Here is a 26184-nt window from a genome sequence, read left to right as displayed (position 1 = left end):
TTTTTGTCTAGTTTTTTTTTTTTTTTTTTTCCCTCGTAATCGCCTCGCCTGATGTCAAGATAATATTGTAAAAATTCACAAGAGATGGACGGATATTTCCCCACTATACGTTTCGTAACTTCATTTCTTCAAGAAGAAATTGTTTCCAAGAACAAAACATCCTTAAACTTTCAACAGAAATGCACGTTACAATAATTCGCACGATAATTTCAATTTTTTTTGAAGCCAATGATTAAAAATCCTTACCTCAAGTATTTCGAAAAAAGATCGAAGAAGAAGAAGACTTTTATCACAGAATTATAAAAAGAATCGATATCACAGATTCTTCTTGATTCTTCCAAGCAAAGAAGAGTAGGTTACGTGAAATTATCAATCTTGATTAAGGATTACGAAACGATTTATTAAAGTAAAGAATATATTTAATAAAGGTATAAACTACGTCGTATGGATGTGAATCACGCCGATGCCTTTGTTCTACTAAACTACGCGTCGCACGACGACGGTTTAAGAAGAGGGGAGAGAATAAACGAAGCGGAATCGAAACAATCTATCGCGTCCACTCGAAACCAAAATACGAATACGTAAATATACGAGGTATGAGTCACCACGTATCACGCCTGGACGAATAATAATCGTAGGAAAAACAATAATCCAACGGACAACTGGATCGTAGCGCGATAAAAGTTTAACGGTTCATCGATGCTGGTCGTTCTTCGTGGTTAAGCTCGATGAAGTCGGGTTCAACCGGCTGCTTCGCGCGTTTCAACCCTCGAACAGACGACTCTCCGCCTTCGGGGAAGGAGGCGAAATATGCAGGAAGAGGGAGCGAATAAAGTGGAAACGCGGTTATCCTGTTGGAATTCCAATTTGCCGCGTCTATTTTCGCGCGTGGAAAAAAGGGACGAGCCTTAGGCTAAGGGGGATGGAACAGCATTATGGGATAGGTGGATGGATTCGAAAAGAGAAGACGAGACAAGATATCGGCTGTTTGAACGGTGGCGTCGTTCGTTCTATTATCGTATCGTTTATACTCTTGTGTAATTTATTCTTTTCGTCTTTTTTTCTTTTTTTTTAGAGACGTTATAGGAGTAAGTAATCGTAGGGTAAGGTGTCCAAGTATCTTTTAAGGTTTCTCTGAAAATTGACGCTTCGTATAAATAGAATCAAAAAATGTTTCGTCCCCTTAGCTTAGGAAATTGTATTTATACGAATAGAGAATTAATAATCTTGTGAAAGAGGATGAAAGACGACGTTTTGCTCGAGGAAAAGTTGGGCAAAAATCCGATCTGATCCAGTGACGGGCAATTGTAAATTATCAATTGCCAAGAACGAGGAACATTTCTCGTCGTTTTCATCTCTCTTGTCATCGTATCAAACGATGAACTTTTTCCTTTTACCATACCATGGAAAAGAGGGAACGTCTCTTTGGACGACATATCGGGCAAAATGAAAGCTCTCCTCCTACACTCCGGATACATTCTCGCTGAATGAAGGCTTGATTACGCGAATCTCGGAGAAGATTCGAGGATTGCCACTTACCGGGATACTTGCGCGAGAAAAGAGGCAAGTGGCGGGAACGGCGGAAAGCGAGAAAGGCGGATCAGATCCAAGGAGAATTCTCATTAACGAATACGTTTCGACGATTTCTTTTTAACCCGTGGAAAAATTCTATGGAAAATGGAAAAATCGTCTCGATTAATCTCGTTTTAACGAGTTATGTGTGAGCATAATTAGGGATTAGTTTTTCTTCCGAATTACAATATAACAATCTGTAAGATCGGAAATAAAACTTGAAATTTTTAAATTTCACGAAAATCCGAATAATCATTATTGTTTACAACGTTATTTACAATACTTTTAAAAGTTTCGTGTAACGTTCATATTATATTTATAGAATTTTTCTACATATTGACCAAATATTTCCATGACTCATTGTACCGGAGAGATCTATCATTTTTTACTGCGAAAAAAAATCTCTCTCTCTTTTTTTTTTCCCTGGCCTCTGTACAGAGTCACAGAGTTATTAGAGTTAGACGCGAGCCGATCGCAATATCTACTGTCACCGGGATTCAAATAACGATTTGCCGATACGTGAAAGTGATGCATAACAGTGGAGAAGTCCAGAATGAATGGCATTGTTCTTATATATCTTTTAGTCATCGTGCGTCCGGGTCGTTTGCATCGGGTTAAATCGTCCGCATTTGCTCCACTTTTCTCTCTCTCTCTCTCTCTCTGGTGAACCATTGTAGAACGAACTTTACATCTGTTCCCCCTTCCCATGAAAAAATGTTAGCTGTTTATCTCCAACCTCCTCCTTGCAAGTAACTTGGAATAGTCGGTGATTTTTAGTAAAAAAAGAAAGAAAAAGAAAATAAAGATGGAAGGTATATTTTAGATAGCGGAAATATTTTTCTCCTCTCCTTTACGTTTCGCGTTAATGCGTCGACGTCATTTCCGCCGGTTGCCTCGTTATCGTCCCTGCCACGGCTCACCGCCGAGTCCTTTTTTCGTGTTACGTAACAAAAAAAGAAAAGAATTCTCTTTATCTACCCTATTTTCTACCCTTGCTCGTAACCCTTTTGTCCGAAATCCTTTTTCTCGACATCTCCCCTGTCGAGAAAAAACACTGCGAAGGTCGTTCAAAAGATAATATTAAACGTATTAATCGAAAGGAACGAAGGGAGGAGTTTGATCGCGAATTTACAATTTAGAACGGGACCATTTTTTAACTTTTTTTTTTTAACTTTTCAGAGAAAGGAGGAGGAGCACAGGTTTATGAATTTTCCACGGGAATTTCTTGCTCGATCCCAAGAATCGGTTACGCAAGAGCCGAGCGGCGAAACAGGTGGCGCGGTGGAAAAATAAAAAAGCTTCCCTTGTTCTTTCCCCTCGAATGCCAGGCCAGCTGTTCGTCGAAGCTTCCTCGCGGAGCTACACCCAACTTGTTTCAGACTTTGTACCATGAACGTTTAACAGTTTCCTTTTTCACCGTTCGGTAACGCGTAAACTCGTTATTCCTTTATTTCTTTCCCTCTGCCCCTTGGTTGGCTCTACCGAATTACAATTTTTTTTCTTTCTCTCTTCGAACTAGACTTTCTCGACTTTCTCGAGAATTGAGAAAAATTTGAGAATAATTTTAAAACTGATGGAATTTCTTTTTTTTTTTTCTTTCCTTCTTTTACGGAGAATATTAGACACTGGATTATCGGTGAAATTCGTGATGTCGAGTTTCGTTTTACGACGCGGTTACGATCGCGGCATGGTGATTCGTTTCGGTTAATAATTCAATGGCCAGGACGCGTTCAACAAAAGCAATTATGCATGGTAATACGTAAACACGGTCGCACAATATCGTCATTAACGTAAAATTACAAGTTACTTGCTCCGCGAGATTTGAAATTCTCCACGGGGTAGCGTGTTGGCGCGATGTCCCGCTTGTTATCGGCGCGTTACACTCGGTGTCAGTGTTACAGCGGCTGATTTTATTGGTTTGGATCGGCGATGAAATAATCAACCCTCTTCGTTTCGGATGAAATCCCCGAACGGAACGAATGTCAAAGTATTAGAGTTTAACTCTCGACAGTATCCATTTTATTTTTAAACTCCTTTGAGATATTATAAACTTTTTATAAAATTTATCCAATCTTCCATAGAAATTTGTTATTTGGATATTTTATAAAAAAAAATATAAACAATTAAATAACAAGTTATTAATGAACCATCGATAATTTATTGAGAGTGTATTAAAACGGATTGACGATTGATATGATCCAGCAAAGAAAATTTTATGACTTTAAGTACATATATGTGATGTTTAAAAAAGATGAAACAAATCCTTATTTCAATCCCTATTTTTCCTAGTTCGTTTACAATTTTACCTTTTGATTATTTTTATTTTTTTTTTTTTATTTTATTTTATTTTTCTTTCCTACGTCATTGATCTGTCTCCAAGATTAATATTATTTCAATGTCCGGGAAAATTATCTTTTTGAGAAAAACCTCAACTGGAAATCGCCATCGTGAGGGGAGGAAAAGGTTAAGAAAGTCGGGCATTTGGCAGTGAGGTTGAAAACTAAAAGTCGACAAAGTTACCCCGCCAAGTTCAACTTGGAAACAGATATAAATGGCCGGTCGGTCACTTTGGCTAAGCGGTTTGCAATTTACCCTCGCGAAAGTTCTTCCCGTTTGCGATAATAAACCGAATCGATTAGACCTTCGCGCGGGATGCAATATCGCAGAACGAAGTCGATTCTACAGGGACGAGGAAGGGGCGTCCCCTTCGGCCGAATTTCCATTTCACAGAAGCTTGTTCTGTCCGAGGGCGAAGTTTAGAATTTCATTTAATGCGCGTGAAAAAATTTTAATAATAAAACGATATGATAATCCTGGTGATTCAAGAAAAATGATGAATTAAAATGTGAAGTGTCGAACTTTAACTCGACTACTGGTATAGTTCTTCAGTCATTTTTCTATTACATCCGACTTTAATATTTAATCGAACTGCGTGTACGAAATTATTAATAATATGTGACACGTTTTCGACGATAACAGAAAGGAATCGACTCGAAAAATTTCGAATTTCAACGGCTATTAAACTTTTTAATAGCTAACAATGAAAACGGTTTGACAAATAAAAATACAATTTTCATCCTACATACCAGGATAAATTTTCACGTCGAACATATCCACGTAAGCTTTTTAATTACACGTTATCGCTACGAAGAGTGTTTCTCTGAAAGCTATTTACTGTTCGGTGGAATTAAAAAAAAAAAAAAATAGTGAATCGTTTACACCCAGCCATGTTACAAAGCAAATACGTAGTCCAACAGTGTTTCGACGTGCACTGTTTGTCGACAAAATTTTAATCGAACCATACATTTCCGGGGGGTAATTTCAAATAAAATTTAAACACGCTCGAACGCGTAGCACCATTTCTCTTTTTCCTACGTAAAAAAAAAAAACAAAAAAGTAAAAAAAAAAAAGTATGAACGTATCACAACAACGCAAATAGTATATCACCGGTATAAGCGACCTCGTGTTCCGTTATTTATCCGTGGAATATTTCAGAAAACTGTCTCCCGTTTAATTTACAATCCCGCATGGATCAAAACTGTCGTGTTTTTTGAAAAAAAAAAAAGGAAATCGCAAAACATAAAGGCAAACAAGGGAAATGTAATCGCAATACAAAATTGTACTCGTCCTCGAACAAAAAACGATATTTCGTATCGCTCTTCTTTCTTTTCTCGTTGAAACGAAAACAACTCTCCGTTTCAAGGAGCGGAAAGAATGAAGAAATTAGAATAAGAAATTTGTTTAACTTTCGATTAGGATTTCCCCCCTATTCACCGTAGTTGAAACAATGGATTTGGATGCTCGATGCCATTTGTTTCAATTATTCAACTCGGTCAAAAAGCTGTCGAGACACTCGCTTGATTTGCTGCGTGCGAGACAGAGCGTTCAATGTTCGTTGAATCGCGTTGTTTTCCGTACACTCGTTTTCCTTTTTTTTTTTTTTTTTTTTACGATACGATTATAACGAAACAAACTTAACGATTATCCAGTGATCCAGTTTTGCAAAAAATAAAAAAAAAAAAGAGAAACGTTCGAATGAAATGTATTTTTTTTTTTTTCCAACAACGGAAATGAAATCGTGTCGAACGCTTAATATCTTTTTATATCCTCCTCTTTGAAAAACGTTCGATTAAAATTTACTCGGTTTATATTTACTATCAATTCGCGAAATAGATTTTAAAAAAATTCAATCATCATATATATATATATATATATTCCTTTAAACCTAAACCTCGAAAAGAATCGATAACGCGCACACGTACGTCATTCCAGTGCATGGAGGGACCGTTATGACGCACACGTTTGCGTCACAACACGCCTCGAGCGTGTTGTTAATATTTCGTCATCCGTATCGCGCCTACGCGATTCACCATCCTCCATCCAACCATCCATCTCCGTATCCCTTCGTCTACTCGCAGAGCAGAATCGAATTAAAAGTAATAATTGAAACCGGGTAACAGTCGGGTTGTACATCGAAACAGCATTTTCGGCTTATCCATTATCCCCCCGTAATCATTACAAATGAGCGAGGTGATGGAAGGGGAGGGCGTCATCCCTGCGAGCACGCAGTTTTTCCCAGTTTTTGTACGCTCGCGTCAAAGACGAGGCCGAATAGAGTGAAATCCGTCGCCGGATGAACGGCCGAGGGATCCATATTGCAACGGCAATATATACGCGGATCGGCCTCGTTTCTGAAAGAGCGCTGTTTCCACGGCCGCCGCATTACACGTACGAGCGGACTTCGCCGATTAATTGGATTGCTACTAACACGCGGTGCATCAACGAGTTGTGCGCAGATAGAGAGAAGGGGAGAGAAAGGGTGGGAGGGAATCAGGAGGATGATGTCGTTTTACCCATCCTCGTTTTCCATCCTCCACTTCTTGCCTCCGCGTCGAATTTCAGCTTCCTCCCTCAATCGTGAACGCAGCAGGTATATTAGCACGTAGTTTCGGTGGAAGAGCCAGCGTGAGAACCTCAATTTCTGCATCCATGCATCTGCAACCCTTTCTGGAGGGGTTGCGCGTTCCGTTTCCGTTTTTGATCACCATTCCCTCCCACCGGTGCTCGACTATATCGAGGCAACAATTTAATTACCTTACCCTACCTTCGCGGTTCCTCCCTCGCTCGTTCACTTCTCCTCTGTCACGGTACGAGCATATTTCTTGAACGTGCTCGTGTTGATTTGTTATAATGATGTATCGTATATTGAGATCGAATTGAGTAGGAATTGTTAATCGCGTTTGGGAAACTTTTTATCGCTCGAGAGAATAAAAATATGGAGATATATATATATATATATAAAATATATAAATTGGGTCTGAAAATAGAGAGTGCAAGGGGTAAGAAATGATTGTAGAAAATATAGAATATGAGGTGAAATAATACTGCTGAAGAATAAAAGTGTATGAAATTCTCGTTTTCACGCGAGAGTTAAATCAACGATTGGAAATGTATTTAAAAAATACGATAAAGCTTTTCTGTATTGTATTATATATAATATATATTTAAACGTTAATAATTTATTGAGTATATACAAGCTGCATACAAATAAGTAATAGTCGTCTGATTGACGAAACATTCGTGTCGTTAGATCGTATGAATTGTCGGTATTGTTATCGTTAAATAGATTCATTTCTATCTAAATAACATATAATATGTCACATTAGTTCGATGTTGTAGTCATTCTCCATCGTTATAATTTTCCACGTGTTAAATTCTAACATCTCGAGTAGATCATGTAACCCAATTTCACCCTAATTTCATCCTCATTTCAAGCATATTCGTCCTTCCACACACCTCTTCACTCCGAATTTTCACATATTCCACTTATTCTCAACTTTAAAATTACTTTTCCAATTTCAAAATATTCGACTTCCTATGCAACACCTCCAACACACAGTACACGGTGACCCCAAATTCCCACCTATTCCACTTATTTCCGACTAAAATTCTTTTTTCAATTTTTACTCCGATACACCCCAATTTTAATTTCAAGCATTCGACCCTTTCCCACGTTCAACACTCGAAACACGGTGATAATAAACAGTGACCCCCACATATTCCAGGTTCTTCTCGCCCAGAATTCTTTTTCAATTTCCACGTCCGTTCTATTTTTCCTTCCCTCCATTTCTCTTTTTCCCTCGTTTCCACTGGAATTTTCCCATTGCATCGTTTCCCCCTCCCCGTTCAAGTTTCTCCATTTTTACGCGGCTCGTTTCGTCTGTCTCCGCCGAAACTTCCCCGCAACTCCCATTTCCACGGACTTCGATTACCTGAACTTGGTCCACCAAGACGCTCTCCCCTTTGTCCCCGTGTTTGGATTTCTATTATTAGTATTACGTTTCGCCACCTGTCTTCCGGTTGCAACCCCTCTCCTCCTCCTCCCTCCTTCCCTAACGTAACGATGGAAGCTCGCGCGTCGCGCATTTCGGATTCCATCCCTCTGTTCCGTTCCTCTCTTGCTTCCGCAATTCCGCGTCGTCGATGCTGGAATCTCAATTCCGTGGCGGGGAACGGGAAGGAAACATATTAACGTGGACGGTGTAATTACTCGTGAGTTTTGGAACCGGTCCTCTCCGCTGATCTACGATCGGTTTGTTTCTTTCCGAGGTAATATCTCTCCCGTACGTCTCCCGTTCGTTGCTTTCGTGATTTGTGAACGCTCATATCGTCCCTGTGTTTATTCGTCGAGGAGGATTTTTGCGGTGGTTTTTATTCGGCGATTGGTGATTGTGATCGAGCAATTTTCACGATTCGATTTTCGTTTGGATTCGATCGAAAGTTCAACAATTGAACGATTGGAGTTGAGTTTGAAAATTTTTTTTTGACGGAGAGGTAATAAAAATGTGTTCGTGTTCATCCTTGGATGAAAAAAATATTGGAAAATATCTGAATATCTGAATCTCGAATAATTATGGAAAGGGTAGAAGAGAAATTTGAAAAGTTCACTTTTATTAATATTCTTTTTTTCCTTTTTATTTTGATTCGATAAAGTGGTTTAATATAGTTCAAAGATAGAATAATTGTGAAAATCTTGACAGATAAAACGATTTTAATCTAACTCGACAGAATCAACTTTGAAATTATTTCTCGTGGAAATATTAAAAAAAAAAAAAAAAAAGTAACTTTTCTAATTTTTCTTCTGTGATCTCGACTATCGCTATATTCCCCTTCGTTTCCTCCCTCTTCTTCTTCTTTTTTTTTTTTATTAAAATACGTTGAAAAAACTGGAATTAAAATTTCTAACACAATTTATTCAGTTTCATAGATCCTTTTTTCAGAGAGTTTTTCAATTATGAAGTGCGGACGATAATTTAATTCTGTCGATGTTATAAATTTTCTCGATTATAAAATAAATTCTTCGTTAATATAAACTTTAAAATTAATGCACAATGAAAATAGAATGAAGGGAAAATCGATGAGAGTGTTGTAAGAACGATGCAGCGGCGTCCTGGTACTCGAACATTATCGTAACGTTCTCCTCAATAATTCAAAGGTTGTTCGAGCGAAATACGATTAAGCTGTTACATTATTTAACGATCGACCGGTACGTACGAGTGAAATCAGAATATCACGATCGAGAGAACAATTAAGGCAACAAAGAATTTAACGGATACGAATCCCGATTTTTAAACGTGATTAAGGATTTCAAGTAAGCGGCAACAATGTTTCGAATTTAACCCATGGATGTCGCGTTTCTTTCTCGTGTATTTCATAAAAAAAAAAAGAAGAAGAAAAAAGAAAGAAAAGGAAACAAAGTGAAAAGAAACGAAAGGGGGAGAAGAAGAATAATTTCAGATAAAAATCTGTGTCGCGCGACACACTCAATGTTAAGTCGAACGATTGCGTTGCCATGTTGAACGAATGTGGCACGAACGTTCTAACGTAATTAACGGCGAGATGCGACTGATAGGAAAAAAGTCGAGGAAAAAAACTTTAATAAAGTTTATTCGCGATCTCTAATCAATATTAATCAAATTATTCTCGTGCTGCTTGCAATGCACGCGGCATTTATGTTGTGCACGATTCGTAAGTAACTCGAGTGGACGTGTGTCAACACGTGTTTCCGGTTTCCTACAAACCTTTAAGGAATTTTCAACTCTCTCTCCCTGCAATCTTTGTTATTTTCGTTCTCGAACATTGTTGGGAAACAATGTGTTGCAATGAGAAAAATGAATTTTGTAAGTGAATACTCTCTGAATATTTACGTTTAAATAATTTCCAAAGTGAAATTATTTATGTACGTTTCTTTTCCTATTTAAATTACACACAAATCAAACTAAATCTTGTTTTTGAAAAATTTTAAATTGCATATATTAACCGATTAGAAATAAAAAAAAGTGTAAGGATCATCGGTTTATTTTCTAAGTGGCTCGTCTTTCGATCCCTTTCAATTTTTCGAAAAATACTTTAAATAAATTTTAAATAGCAGAACTTTAAGATAAGAAAAGCTCGAGTATTAAAAGAATTTTCGAGACAATTTAAAATTGAATTTCCAACAAGAGGGAGGATCCAAGAATATATATCTTCGAAGACATACGTCTAAGAAGAGGCTTCGGATTAAGGAGTAAAAAAAAAAAAAAAAAGCGTATCGCTTTAAGGGTTTCAAAATAAGAAAAATCGATAACTATAATTTCCTTGGAAAGGAGAGACACCGGCCACGCTCCCGATGGAATCGATTCGTTCTCGTTAGCGGTGGTTAAACGGCCGTCGATTGGAATATATCGGCTTAAAGTTGCTCGATGCCAAACTTCTTTCATTAAACTTGCGAGAATTCGCATCCGCTCGTTCGCCATCCCGTTCGAAAGAAGGGGAGGAGGGAGCCTTTTCCAATGACACAAAGCGACACGAAAGTTTGAAAATTCGTCGCCGCGGATTTAAATAGCGAGGTAAACGAGCCGTATCATTACCGGTCAGGTCTCAGCCTCTGCTGAGAACGTTATAAATCTTAACGCGAGGAAAGGAACCGGGTCCACTTATGAAATCCAATTACGAGGCTGTTCATGGATTTACAGTAAGAGGAAATAACGTGGTAAATTTGCATCTAATTTTTAAGACAAATGCTTGTCGTCGAACCGGGGTGAAATGATACAAGTGTCATCCCCTTTAATACACGCGTGACATGAATATACGTTCATGAATTTTCTTGCAAAAGAACTTTTTTAAGTATTCATCCGATAGATTGCGAATTTTTATTAGAAAATAAAATTTGCATAAAACGCGAATCAAAGAAATGGAATTTAAGTAAGATAAATATTATATTTTTCCCCATTTCGCGTGTATTTTTAGAGATTACATAAGTGAATAAATATCTGGCTATCGTTTTCGATTTTTTCGTTTGCATTTTTCGCCATTTTATAGCTGCTTTTTCTACGTATCGTGTAAAAAATCGATAACCATCGCAAAAGAGGAGACCCTCTTTGACTTTCGGCCCCGCGTTCAACGTGTTAATCGATGTCGCACCTTTTATTCTTTTATCAAGCGTGCATTTTCCCTCTCTTCCAAAATATTACAGCTAAAATCGTGAAGCTTTGATCAGCCGTGTAAGATCGTTCGCAATAAGCCTGGATTCGACGATCAAAAGATACCACCTCCGCTTCTCGCCATCATTTTTTTTCTTTTATATATAATTTAGCTCCTCGAAACCAATGCCAACTTGCCACGGTTTAATCGACGGTTAAATCCACGGTTACTTCAAAGTCCAACTGGGAAGGAAAGAGATCGAAGATGAACACGTTCCTCGGTAATTACATCTTATGCTCTTGGACGCTTGATCTAGTTTTCCTTTTTCTCTTTTTTTTTCTCACCGACTCGTTCTATCGGAATATCGGATCAACGATCCGCGATATCGAACTTCTTTCATTAAACTTGAGGGGGTTCATCGGCGGGGGCCCTCTCGTCGATCCCTCCGGGGAATAACGTGTCGAAAGATCGATAAGATATCCGAGACAAAGAACGCTTTGTGGCGCGCATAACTTTCAACCCCTCCTCGATGCTCTTCTCCTCGGCCAACCCTTGATTCCTCCCCAAGTCCAACTTATCCTCGTGCGAAGGATTTTTTTCTCCTCGCATTTGTTACTACTAAATTTATTCGAAATTTTGGTTTCCATGCGGAGGGGTGACGTATTGGGTCGAAATAATCAGAAAAATGTAATTTTGTATCGTTGCTTGGAAAAAAGATTTATTCTTCATGATTGTTTTGAAGCGAATTCGATTGATGAAATTTTATATGATTTTAATTGGAAGTAATGGAATGGCTAGTTCGAAGTGTGAACAATAGATAGAATATCTCATTCGAATGGAATATAGAATTATTATATAGCTTCTTGTTTTGCAACAAAAATTCGAATACAACAGAAGCAATTAAAATTAAATTCCAGTTATTTCTAATATAATCGTGCGTTTGCTCGTGTTTTTGCTTTCATCGTGCGAACTCGCGCAACATGGCACCACGATAATCGTAATTTCCGCAAAAAAAAATAGCCGGGGTTCGAACGTGAACTGGAAATTATTGCGCGTCGGTCGTCGTGTGCTGCATTCGATTGTTGCATTATCAATAATCAGAAATTACGCGAAATTGCCATCCCATTATTACAGAGAAATATATAACAATCAAAAATTTTGCAATCATCGAATCTTTTCGTTAATTTTTGTCAATGATTTTGAAAACAATGATAATTTTAATTACACGGATCTTTCACGAAGAAATATTTTTTTATAAAATTGTTATCCAACTTTTGATCGAGTTTTTAAATTTTTAAAAAGGACATTAATAATTTCAAACTTCCCAAGTGGATGGTGTAAATGGAAGAATTTGTGAAAGAGATTAATCGAGAAATTAATTTTTAACCGCTAAATACGAAGAAGAATTGGTGCAGGATTGTCAATATGCCAATATAGGAAAATTATTTATTATTTATTAAGCGTAGATTTTGTGGAAAGGGATACAAAACACGGTTTAATTAACAATAACGTGGACGAGAACAATTGGAGCTCGTACAGTGTACTTTGTCGAATGTTGCAAAAGCGTGCAATCATGAAGGCAATGAGCGATAGGGAAGTATAACGCGGATGCAGTTGAACGATGGTGCGAAAAACATTGTGTCTAGGTGTCAAACAACCAAATGCTATCGTAAATATCGATCTGCTAGGGTTCAGTGATATCAGTGATCCATATCAATTTTCCACTGACAACTCCACTTCTCGTAGACAAATGTCAAATTTAAGAAAAGTGCAAGAAAGAACGATACGGATTCGTATAATTTTGTGTGATCGAAAGTTATTATATGCAAGACGAAATTTTTTTAAGGAAGAAGAAGAGAGGATTTAATTAGAGATCGATGGTTCGAAGTGAAAATTGCTGGCCGGTTTAATAATTACCAATTACTAGGCAATTACCAATATGAGAGAGACTTATCATCTTGTGAAATCTTGTATTTCATAACGTAAAATTGCATTTGTGCAAAAGAATAGGTTTTATATTTTTAGAAATTGGAAATTTATTAAAAATTAATGAAGTAGGTTCGTTGTACGATTATAAAATATGTATATTGGATTTAAATCTCAAAGATAATTTTATAACTGTTGAAAAAATTTTATAATAAAGAGATGTGAAAATTATGCGCATAAAATTTGAAATGAATAGCTTATAATCCGTGTAGAAATATCGTGTAATGAATTTAGTATCGTAATTACGCTTCGTTGTGAATAATATCATTTTATTTTGATAACAACTTGCATAATATGTTCCATGCTAAACATTGCAAACGTAATAAACGAGTAAACTGTTAAACATGTTGGACGAGAACAATGTGTATTATATTTGTATAATATATTATATTATTACAAAATCAAAGATTTTTGACTCACGTTTTTATTTCTCGTAATAATATTATATCATTATAATATCATTAAGCTCATATTCAGTTTCATAATATTTAATATTATTCTCATTACCGTCACACGCGTACAAAATATGAGCGTAATTTTTGGTTGATAAATAATTCATGTCATATCCATTTGCCGTCGACGGAAAGTCAGAAATTTTACAAGATATATAATACATTTGGAAATATTCATTCAAAGATAAAAATTTATACAATCGGAACGTATTAAAATCGAAAGAATTGTCAACACAATAGTATTCTGCTGTCTCTTCCTTCAAAATAAATTTTGATACATTGAAAAAAGGACTACGTTTAAAATTATCCGCAAAGAAGACAGTATAGAAAAAAAAAAAAAAAATAAGTAAATTCAAATAAGAATCTGTTGGTTACTAAACTGTATAAAGCTTAGAACGAACATCGAAGAAACGTAAAATCTCTATAGTTCCACTCTATATCTCATCTATGATACTGGTGCATATGCGTTCATCAAACTGAGGAAATATGTAGGTTGAGAAATGATGATACTAGGCAAACCAAAAAAAAAGTGAAAAAAACTTTCATCTATTGACAAAAACGCGTCTTTATTTCGAACAAAAAATAGCAGTTTAAATGGAAAGAAAAACCAGAGATGAAGTCGAAGAATAGGTGGTTTTTTTTTTTTTTTTTTTTTTACTGTTATCTCGTACGAATTCAGACAGAAATATCGTGCACGTTGCAATAAACCGTATATACCACTCTTATGGATATTAAAAGCTGCATAAATATAAATATAAAAGAAAGAGGAGGGCCAGGCCCTCAATTGCGTTTCCGCGAGCGATGAGAAGGGTGAAAAATGCGAGTGGTCGACGAAACGGATGTAACAACATAACGAAACGAGCCCTTGGGCGAATCAGCTTAAATTTTCAACGTGCTCCCGCTAATTGAACCGGTCTACCAGTATGGAATCGCTAACAAAGGAACGTTTAAATTAAAACTAAGATAAAAATTACGACGAGCATTGATAATGAATGTAAACTTTTGGATCGAGTAATCATGTCGAAAGATCGCGTACGTAACATGAATTTTAACCTTTGCACAGTCTAATGCGTATCCGTTCACGTACAAATTTATTTTACTCCATTATGAAGATGAACGGTGACACGTTATGAGCAAAAAAAAGGATAGTTTCTCGTACAAAAATAAATCGAAAACACAGAACGTAAGTTACGATTAATTTCTTTTCGAAATTAACTAGTTTTAATTTCTACTTTTTCATTTGCACGATTTTTTAAATATTCCGAGCAATAACGAATACAATAAAAGAGATTGAAACTCGAAAATTTTTTTCCACTTTAGAAAAACTATCAACTATATTTTTTTCAAAAAAAATATTGAACATCAAAATAAATATCCACGTGTTTCACGCTTACCATCGCAAATGATACGTAACAAGTATGCTTATCCGCCCAGTTTATTACTCGTCTCGATTCAATCTCGACGGCACAATAGCAATGCCGCGTCGCGAGATTCGTCCAATTGAAAAAAAAAAAAAAAACAATCGCGTAGGTACAAGGAAACGAAGCGACGCTTTATTCGAAAAATGAGAGAGGGGAAACAGGTAGGATACAATACGGGGTGTTGAATTGAACCGTACGGACGGAGCTGGCAATATGTGGCGATTGTCCTCATCTTTCATCGCTTGAAGAAAGATGTGGGCATCTAGGGTGAGAGGAGGTCAAAGGCGAAGCGCGAAATGGAAAGCTCTCCTTGAAAGCTGTCGCCGGAAAATAGATACAGGTCGCTTATATACGACCCAGTTCCTCTCCTCCTCGTTTTCATCCCCCTTTTTCTTTTTGATCCTTCGCCCGTTTTCTTTCTCCTCCCCCTATTTATCTCTCTCTTTTTTTCCCCTCCTCTTTGACTGCGTTTCACGAATCGCCAGTTGACCGTTCGTCCGATATAGAGATCTTTTAAGAGCTTCTCTTCGCTCCCCTATTTTTCTTCGCTCCCTCCTCGAATATCGTTGGCCCAACTCGCACGAGACATCGCATTGTCGAATAAATTGAAACTGCCAGCCAAATTCCAGAACAATTTTCTTTCTTTCCTTTCGTAAGTTTCCTCCCCGTGACTCGTCGAACAATTTCGTTACTCGCGTATTAAGTGATCTTAACTCATGTTGAAAATCGATCGTATTAATTATAATACACTGTTATAGTTATAGTTAGTTAGAGTTAGCTCTATATAAATTCAAAACATGTGAATAAATATTGAAATTTTTGAAAAATTTTTCAATCGACGAGAAAAAATGCTTCGCGAGTAAATCGTTATTTTTTACACGCACGCGAACTTTCATCGAAATTATCAGTTTAAGTAACTTCTTACGTAACACGATGTTCACATCAATTTCATAGGCGAGAGTGTGTATCAAATAAACGTGATTAACTTCACGATGAAATTTGCAAGGTTATCTTACCTTTCGAATTATTGGAAAAACTTTAAGCACACAGTTATTAACAATCTGCTCGAGCATCGTCTCTCCTTCGAAATTTTGCCCCTTCGAAAATTCTATTTCATCGTGACCCGATTTTTTATTTTCTCCATCGATTTATCGGATTATTACGATACGCGCGTTCAAACACAAAAGAAAGTGGCTCCTCCACGTTATTTCTCTTTCGTTGTCTCGTGTAGCATCGAGATTGCTCGATAATCCACGAGATTTATCGTGGCTAATGCCTGGATGATTCTTGCGTGGAGGGAACGAAGAACGTTTCTCCAACGTTCATAAATTATATCGAACAAAGCCGCGAAACGGAAGAAGGGCAGCTAAATCAAAAGCTCGCTCAAGGAACCGAAGGGTCGCGGTACTCTGGCAGATGGGGGCCAACAATCGAAATGAAAATTACGACGATATCTGCTGAGCAAGCTTTTCTATTTTCGAGGATAAATATCATGTATAGAATCTGTGGATACAATTTCTTCGAGCAAATTATTCTCGTAACATTTCAATTCTTTGCCCCCCATAATCGTGTCGTTTTTAATGCAAAATTAAAAGAGTTAAATGATTTTGAAAATTTTTAATTTTATCGTATTTTACAAAATATTGAGAAAACTTATATATCTGTATCTTGATAAATTTTAAAAAGTTTCACGAGACTTTTCGCATGCATCTTTATTCCATAAATAATACGATAATGTGTTAAACGGGTGCATGAAGAAATCGTTTATGGAGTTATAAATATTCCGTTCGACGAGAAGAATCCGCGAGAATGATTTAGGAGATCGATTTAATGGTAAACCTTCTCGAAACAGCTTTACTAGGAAAGAAAAGCAAGTGAAGCAAGCATTTAACGATTTTTTTTTTCTCTTTATCGACTTCAGAATATGATTAGCTAATCGCTCTCTTACGTTACTTTTTCTTCCGATTCTTCTTCATCGTTAATAAATCTTTCGAGAAACGATTCGAATGAAACGAAAGACAGACGAATCCTTATTTGTGTAAAAATTTACACATCTGCATATTCGCAACAACTATTCTACATATATTTTTAATTAAGCGTAAAGATTATTTATACCTACTTCTTCAAATATCGTAACTATCTAATACCACGCTCCAATATTTTTTTTTTCTCTTTGCATATCATCTGCATTATTTAAATTTTGCATAAGTCCGCAATGACGAATAGTAATAGAGAATAAAACTGAATATATTTAACCGATGCGGATCACGTCGAGTCGTGATTTCATTGCCGTTACCTAATCGAATTTTCTCTCTCGTTGAACAGGTGCAATGAGCTAATGGCGTAACCGGGAACACGAGGCCCTGAAACCTTGGCCTCGAGTAACCCGCCGTGACCACCACCCCATCGTGACGTCTGCATCCGCATCACCCACGTGTCGCCCAAAACACGTCCGAGTACGTGCACTTGGGTAACGTGGTCGTCGTTCGCAACGACGACATGTCGTTTTTGCTGAGCAGAGGCGGCCGAAAGGGGCCCATCATCTGTTTCGTCGGCCTTCTTCTCATCTTCGCCCTCTATCAGCTAGGCATCATCTGCGGATCGATGAAGTACGTGCCAACGGCGATGATGATTGCCAAAGAGGTAAGTCTTTCGTCTCGTTTCATGATCGCGTTTCATGCGTACGAGACGTGCGATCGTTCCAAATATTATCGGCAATAATACACCTGTGTGAAAACCTGTTTGACTTGTGCGAGTGTAAAATTCCTCTGTCGATTCTTCTGCGAAAATCGTTCAACTTTTCTCAAGAATTTTCCTATCGCTTTGTTCTATCGTTCGCTGTATCGTGATTTTAAATGAGTTTGTTATGCATTCTATTGGTTTGACGGATTATCCCAATAATTTCAGCAATATGTGAATTTGTGTGAAAATCCTTGACTTGTATATGTAATTTTTCTCTCAATTCGTCTGGAAAATTTTTGTGTGTGTCATTTTAAACGAGTAGTTCGTTATATGCTCTAATGGTTTGATGAAAGTGATAATAAGTTTTGCTATGGATTTCTCAATGAAGAAAAAGAGAAAAATAATCTTAAAGTAAGTTAAAAGAAAATTTTCAAATCTTTTTAGATATTTACATAGACGATTAAATTTTGTATCGATCCTGTGGCTCGATGGTCCGAAGGGAGTTTAGTTTATTGCGACGGTAGATAGATAAAAGTTTGCCCATTTGGATTTTTTGTACAAATTGAATTATTCAAGGAGAAATCGTTGGAGCAAAAAGCATCCAAACTTTTCTGAAAATTTTCGCGGCAGGCGGAGAGTTATTATCGCATTGACGATTTACGAGCGTGCCCCGACTCCGGAGCCAGTAATTACGAATTAGTTTTATCCCAGTTTTCGCGAAATTGTCGTGCAAACAGTTGGTACGTGCCGCAATCGTAGCCAGAACAATCGTCGGTGTCCGAACGCTTAGACAAACGAGTTCCACCAACTTTCCTCGCGTGTGTGTCCCTTCGCCTGGCCAACGAAATGGCGAAATTACGTGTTTACGAGTTACGTAAGATAGCAAACCGGCAGTAATGTAAGTGAATGATCTTGATCGATGGAAAATTTTAGATGGGAGGATATACGCACGACGTTTGAATATTTTAATGCCAGATGCTTTTAAGATAAGATGAGAACTATTTATTATATATATGTATGCGAAACGTTGCGCGTGTGTGTAATGGATTTTGCCCATTTTCTCTCGAGGATTAATATGTATTATTAAATGATACACACGTGCGCAACTAAGTTGAAAGAAATTATTAAATTTAAGCCTTTTTAATTTTTCATTTAGTTATCTTTTCGAACTTGCGCGAAAATTTTCAGCGTGATAATTTGAGTGTGATATCGCGAAAGGAAAAATATAATTCAATGATAATTCCATAATGAAATTGTGTAAAGAAATTTTCACCTCTTTGTCGAAATATAATGGAATATTAATAGAATGGATTCGTAGATCGTTATTTTATAATGTTTCTTTCGAGAAAATTTCAATGAGTATCCAGTAAAATTAAGTGAGATGCAATTAAGACAGCATCAACAGCGGGTTTTATCGCGCGAATTAACCGCGTTTCAGTTGTTCCTTTTCTTCTTCTGAACCGTTTCCAGGGTCCATCTTCAGCGTGGCAAAGTGAAGACAATTAAGTTTCCCCAACTTTTTATTCGAAAATTTTATTGTCAGAAAATTTTCTCCCAATTCTCGACCCGTGTATAAAACTTCTTTATATTATCACGTCAAAGAAACTTCATTGTTTTAAAATTCCATACTTTAAAGAGTTTTCTATCTACGTAAGAAGTTTAAAGAAGTGATCACGTGCGCCTCTTGCAACCTCTGACGTTAGAAAGTTTTTCCCATAGGAAAGAAAAGGGAGGCATCGTATATAAAAAGAGATAAAAAAATCATGGCACTGATAGACTTTCGTGTAAACGTGACTGAGGAAAAATACTTATTGCAATTCAATGATGTAAAATGATGTATCTAAACGAAAATTTACTGAATTTAAAAGTAAGTGAATGCAACAATTCATATTATTTTATCAATAATAATTGATATTTCATAATAATATACTTTTCAATTGTTTTCTTAAATAAGTTTAAAATACATTTCATCAATCTAATATGTTCGCTATTTTAAAAACATTTATTCCTATGCAAGTGTTTCATTTTTGTATTACATTAATAAGAAATTAACCCATAAATAGTTCAATCAAATTCGTTCAACATTCACGCAAAAAAAAAAAGAGAAATGTTTATAAAGTTTCGCTGTGGGAATAGATTTTTGCGACGCTATTTTCTCTCAGGGATCTCGTTTACCTCGAGCACAATCAGAGAACTTTTAATCGAATTTTCAACGCTGTCGTATTATGATGAAACCAATTAATTATCACAAAGGTCACGGTGATGGGATACGAAGGAAAATCGATCGAACGATAGAATAACGAAGGACCCTAACCGTGTCTACAGACGCTTCTCAGCCTAAGAAATCAACGAAAACAAGAAAATTTAGAGGGTGAATTTTAATTCTCGACGAATTTTAATCGTGACAAATATTGACTTCGACAATTGCAACGTATCTTTATGCATAACTTATGAATAAAGTCGGTGCACGCAGCGTGCATCATGTGAACTCATATTGTGACCTCAAAGAGGGTAGAAATTTCCTTGGAACTTCGTTTATGCCGTGGAAACTTTGAAATTGGATTTTTGTTCGTGTTGAGATTAGTCGTGTCGAGAGGATGCTCAGCGTCATTTCACGCCTTGATCTAGCATTCGTGGAGTCGTTAAAAAAGTCACGAGAAAATTGCAATTAATTCTTCGACATATATTTGTACCGTAAAATCTTCAAAATTGGATTTTCTTTCGTCGAAAGATACTATCGTCGCTTCGCTGATTCCGTGGAGTCGTTGAAAAAAATAAGAAAAATATTAAAAAGTTGGAATTAATTCTTCGATACGTGTTTGTCTCTCACGATTGTAAAATTGTAAAATTTATTGATCGAATTTTTTATTATTTATATAGACAGATATATAATCGATTCTGGCGCGAAACTCTTCTTATCTTGTGACTTTATGGAATTTGGATAGAACGATCGATAGAATGCTCGACAAAGACACGACTGTTCGATTTAATGGACGATTAGCATAGCTGGGAAAGCTCTTTGGGAAGAGTGCCAGCCTACATGCATACTTGTTTATTCGTTCCTCCTCGGCTAAAAGCAATCATCTTACTTGAAAATCTGGAAGATCTGTTGGAATCAAAATAGATTGTGTTAAGCATCGTTTTTATTGAAATGATAAATTTTTTGCTGTTTGTTTTTTTACTACGTGTTCCTGAGTGTGTAAATTGTAGAAACATTTCATTCACGTTGAAGCAACATGGAGAGTATCGGTTTGATTTTTTTTTTTTTTCGAAGTTTCGAAATTAAACTCGTTCTACACTATTTATTTCTATTATTTTATTAATCACACGAAAGCTAAACCAACTTCATCCAAATTAAACACTATATATATATATATATAAAACACTGTGTATATATGTAATATCGAAATTAAAAACTTTTTAAAAGTATAAAATTCTTTCATTTAATTTCTGTGCAGTTCATTTACCGCTCGAAAAGAAAACGGATAACGAACAACGACTTTTCTTATAGAAACATAAAGAAATAATTGACAACAACGGTAACTCTTAAAGAAACACGAAACAACAACAACAAAAAAACTTTCCAGGTCGTTCTTTCAGCAGAGGATGCACCTTTTCACAAGATAATATTTTCCACTTATCTACCTTCATTTTTCCTCCATTAATTTCTTTCTTGAAGAATCCACCACCGTGAAGAATAATAGGGACGAGGCTCAAAAACAAGTAAAATGAATCGAGTTAAAAATTATCCTTACGGTCCCGTAACAGAAGTAAATGAAATTTTGAAAACACAGGATAACTCGACAGTCGAGAGTTTCTTTTTTTTCTTTTTTCTTTTTTCTTTTTTTTTTTTTCTTCCTATAAATTCGAACATCAGATCTCCGTCCGTTATCACGATACAAGAGCTCGCGTGATAAGAGAATTTGGTTGAAGAAATTCGATGATTTTGATCGCGTTCAAATTGTTTCGTTACCAAACGAAAGGATGGAAACTTTTCTCGTCGAGAAAGCACATCCCCTTGATTTCTAACGAGGAGCCCGGTTATAATGAGGGACAAAAGAGATTACCGCCAAAGGATACGTCGTCATATTAAAACCTGCAGCATCGTATTAAAGCAAATCCTGTAGATAATATGTAAGAAACACGAGCTTTTAAGAGGAACTCGACGATAAACAAGTTGATCTGACGAAAATTGCAAAGGAAATATCTTCATCTTGACAACGGATGTTCAACATTCTTGCCCGAAATTTTATCGATTTTGTATTTTTTAAAAAATACGTATGATAACATTGTTCTTTATAAATTTATCACTTAGCAATCTTCGTCGTTTTTCTATTATTTTTTTCTCAATTTCGTTATAATACACAATTGATATGCTACTTTACAGAGTCTCTCATGAAATTTGTAATTTTTTTTTTTCAAATTTCTTTATCAAAAAGACACACGCCCTTTCTTAACTTTCATAGAATAATAATCCGATCGGGATAAATAGAAGCGTATGAAATATTTTTTTTTTTTTTGGAATGCGAGTATTACTGCACGAGTGATTCGTGAAAATGCTTCGAATCTTTCCCTTTAAAAATTAAAAATTAAACCATCTTAAGACAAGCGGAACGACAGAGATCCTTCAGATCTCATTCAACTAATAAGTAAAAACGAAAAAAGAAAAAATAAATAAAAATGTCAGTTTGAATTTCCAACGCGGATCATTTAGAAACGGGGGCCGATATAAAAAGAACGTTATAACACTTCTCGTTCGTTTATCCAGCGTTATTAAGCGCGTGCGAAAGAAAAGGAGGGGGGGGGGGGGTGAAAGGGGGCGCGTTTCCGTGAAGGGACGAAATCGTGGCTGCTCGTCTCGAAACTTTCCACCAACGCGCTCGACCTTTCTCTCCTTTTTTCCCCCCCCCCCCCCCCCCCCTTTTTGCATCCACGCACGCCATCGAGCGGATGGGTGGGAAAAAAAAAAGGAAGAGAGACAGAAAGATGGAAAAAAACAAAGAGAGATACAAGAAGATGCAACATGCGTGAATACGTGTAGCGAGCGTGGCTGTATATATATACATATATATATATATTCGCAGGTTCTCCCGGAGCGGAGAGGGGAAAGGCGCGCGAACGGAAGAGAAACGAGTTTCTGTCAGGCTCACCCTCCGCTCAACATAAATCGCGTCGGTTGAGTTTTACGCGTACTTTTCCTCCGTGTGCTTCGGTGTTAAAGGGGAAAGAGAATGGAAGGGGTGAACGAAGCGAAGCCACCCCTTTACCCGAGAAATGCTAATTGCGAAATGTAGTTTCTTCTTTTTCTTTTTTTTTTTTCTTTCTTTCTCTCCTTTCTTTTTCCTTTTTTTCTCCTTTTTTTTTGTTTTATTTCTTTTTTCTTTCTTTCTTTCTTTTTGGCTTTTTGTACTTTTGTCCAGTCTCTTTTCTTTCCATTCTTTCCAACGTCATCACTGGCAACGGTGTCATGCGAGAAAAAAATCGTAAAACGCGAGGGCTAGCAAAACGCGCCTTTATTCCTGAAAGCATGCTTATTTTGTTCAGGAATCGCGTCCAGGTTAATTTTCCGCGATTCGATGTGGAAAAGTATTTTTTTTCCGTTTTTTATTCTTTTTTTTTAATTGTAGATAGAGTTTGTCCCGATTCCATCTTAAATGTGCTGTGAAACGTGGTTTTCCTTTCTTCACAAATTATATTTTAATATCCAAAGGATCTAATTTTATCGAGAATTATATTTAAAAAATTCGCGTTCATTTATTCTTATCTGAAGAATAAAGTTAGGAACTTACTCTTTTTTTATTATGTCAAGAAAGAAAAATTCACAATGTACTTTTTTAAATTATATTCCCAACATAATTATTTTTACATCTTCCTAAATAGAATAATTTTTATAAAGAATGTACAACTCGTGGCAAAATTTCTTTCAACTCGTTAAAAACTTACTTTTCCTGTTAAAACTATTATTAACGAGTGAATAATACATCCTTTCAACATTTCGCATTCCATTCCAACTACAAAGAAAAATCTCTTACATCCCTTAATTATTTCCCCTAACATTTCGAACGAGATTTATCCCGCAATCGTTCTAACTGGATCGCAACCATAATACGAAAACACGAGGATATATTCAGATCGTAACATCAATTCTCCCTATTGTTGATTGTTCATTTGCATGTTTTCCAAGCTATAATTTCAACCGTAACGTTAATTAAACCGTCGCCCGTTAAATTTTACCGCGCGTTCCACGTCACCCGGCCCCGCCACCTTTTCCCAGAAATCGTAGAAAAATCGTAGGGAAAAAAAGCATCGAGCATCGAGAATGGAGAATTTTTCAATCGCGGGGGATATATCTCTGCTCGAATTTCAATACGGCCAATGACTGACGCCGATTGTTCGACCCATCCCCGAAGATACAACCGCGTTTCCAATTAACCTGCAATTAATTATTTTTATCAAGGGAGGGGGAAGGAGATGACGCTCGATCGATACGATAATTAAGGCAATGTAACTACCAATTAGAACGTTAATTGCCAGTTTTTATTATAAACTCGTTCCCGTTCCGGGCATAAATTGTAGCGCGGGTAGCGTTTCGGGCGCCGGTTTACTTGGTCGTTTCGAATAAAAGGGAGTGGAGGGGGATGAAAAATGGTGGGCAAGAAGTGGCGTAAGTTATTCGCCGTGTGATGCGAAAAAAAGGATGGAAATTAAAATTCATACTCTTTTTATGATAATTGGATCGAGGATGGGAAATGCAGGTTTGGGAAACACGTTTTAAAATCGCGTGGAAATGGAAGGCAAATTGAAATTTGTTCGAGAAATTTCTTTAATTAATTTACGTAACAGTATACGCGTGAAAGTTTGTCCGAGCAATACATTTAAAAATCAGAAATTTGAAAGTTCTGATTTTTACGAGAGTTTGCGTATGTGGGACAACAATAGATAGATCGTGCACAGCGATCTTTTCTTTTTTTTTTTTTTTTTTTAAGAAGAAATCTCTTTCAGGGATGAAATCAATTCCCAATGTTAAAACATTGTACCAATTTCCAGCATTTTATCAAGTTCTAAGTTCTAAAAATTTTTTGTTTCATATACAACAGCATGATAAAAGAACATTTTGTAATTTAAAACTTTCGTCTCTCTGAAAAAAAAAAAACAAAAAAAAAGGTATTGAAACTTTGAGCATTAATTTGAGATCTCTTAAAATAATATTTATGAGGGTGATGTGTGCAACCCATGTTCACATGTGACCCAATTACAAAGTTGAAAATGTAACAAATTGTTCATTAACGTTTCAAAAATAAAAGTGCTCGAATATTTTTGTGAGTCATTTTTTTTTTTTTTTTTTTTTTTTTTTACTCATTTATATGGAGGATGGGTGGAAAATATCAATTTTAAAAATTGTATTTATAGGATTGGGGAGCGTGTTTTAAAATATGTCACTCGAAAATTGATTTATTGCCACATTGATTTTATTGAATTTATTACGGCCATGTATTTGGTTACGGGCAGAACGATGATTTCACGGGCGAAAATGATTGATGGATTCATAAATCTGATTCCAAACCTGGTTATCGAACAATAATATCCAAAATATCATGTTGTGATACGTTTTAATTCGCGTGTAACGTGTACATTTCGTGCCACGTTTGATCTTATCAAATGCCCAATTTATTAAATAAAACAATAATGACTTTTCATAAAGAAAGAAAGAAACATGACTTTTATGAATGAAAAATTATGAAATCTTTTGATGAAAAATGTGTGTTTTGAAAATTTTGAAAATAATTCTACGTTTATAATTAAAACAACGGATAGGATTTCGCTATTTCTCGTATCTTTAGTTATAATCTTCTGGTTATTCCATTAATTATATATCGATTATAGAAAGAGCGAGTTACGATGAAAATCGATGGGCACACAGATGGAGTTACGAAATTACAGATAATAATTAAATTTGGATTTGTGCACCGTATTAATGAAGGGTATTGGTCAACATTTATTAATAATCATGCAAAATGCATCAACGTCAAACGATAAAGTTCTTGATGTAATGTTTGCTTAATCGAGTCCCAACTAGTTTCGGATATTATCCTACTTCGCATTGATTGCGGTTAATTAAACCATTCAAAACGGCTGTTAATTTCGCCATTCGACAAAAGAGGCTATCGTGAAATTTATCGAGACTCATTAATATGGTTATCCCACTCCACAGAAATTTATATAGCTTGTGAAAACATTTTGATAAACTGCGTATCTTTGATCGACGATATTTAAATGTAACGCAAACACGCGCTTTAACGTATAATTATTATGATGATTTGACGTATAATCGTTATGGTGTCATGTAATTGAGTTACTCCGCGAGAAATTATTATTTTTCCCATTTGTTTGCTTTCCCATCTCGTCTCGTGAAAAGTTGCACGCGTGAAAATATGTGAATGAAAAACATGTATCGAATAAATTTTCTCCAATTCTCGGATATTATTAATTTTTGATAAATATTAAAGAACAATTGTAAAAAGAACGAAATCTAAAAATTTGGCTATTTTACATGTCATGTTGAGTGTGTATACAAATTGCCCATTTCATAAAAAATAAAGTCCATGGCG

The 26184-nt window shown here is 36.2% G+C and overlaps 1 protein-coding gene across 5 annotated transcripts in view; it reads left to right on the top strand.

Moving 5' to 3' along the window:
- Positions 1-26184, top strand: part of Tpst (tyrosylprotein sulfotransferase) — a 165873-nt gene that overhangs the window by 135420 nt on the left and 4269 nt on the right. For all 5 annotated transcript variants that reach the window (XM_086909472.1, XM_086909471.1, XM_086909473.1 and 2 more), the window contains one exon: positions 17219-17536. In XM_086909472.1, the coding sequence (XP_086765598.1) occupies positions 17393-17536 (144 nt within the window). In that variant the 5' untranslated portion in view covers positions 17219-17392. The remainder of the gene's footprint in view (positions 1-17218; positions 17537-26184) is intronic.

Source organism: Apis florea, unplaced genomic scaffold (assembly GCF_048593485.1).
Source record: "Apis florea isolate Af1SG1 unplaced genomic scaffold, ASM4859348v1 contig_3158_pilon, whole genome shotgun sequence".
NCBI classification, from domain to species: domain Eukaryota; kingdom Metazoa; phylum Arthropoda; class Insecta; order Hymenoptera; family Apidae; genus Apis; species Apis florea.
This window is presented reverse-complemented; position numbering and strand designations above follow the sequence as displayed.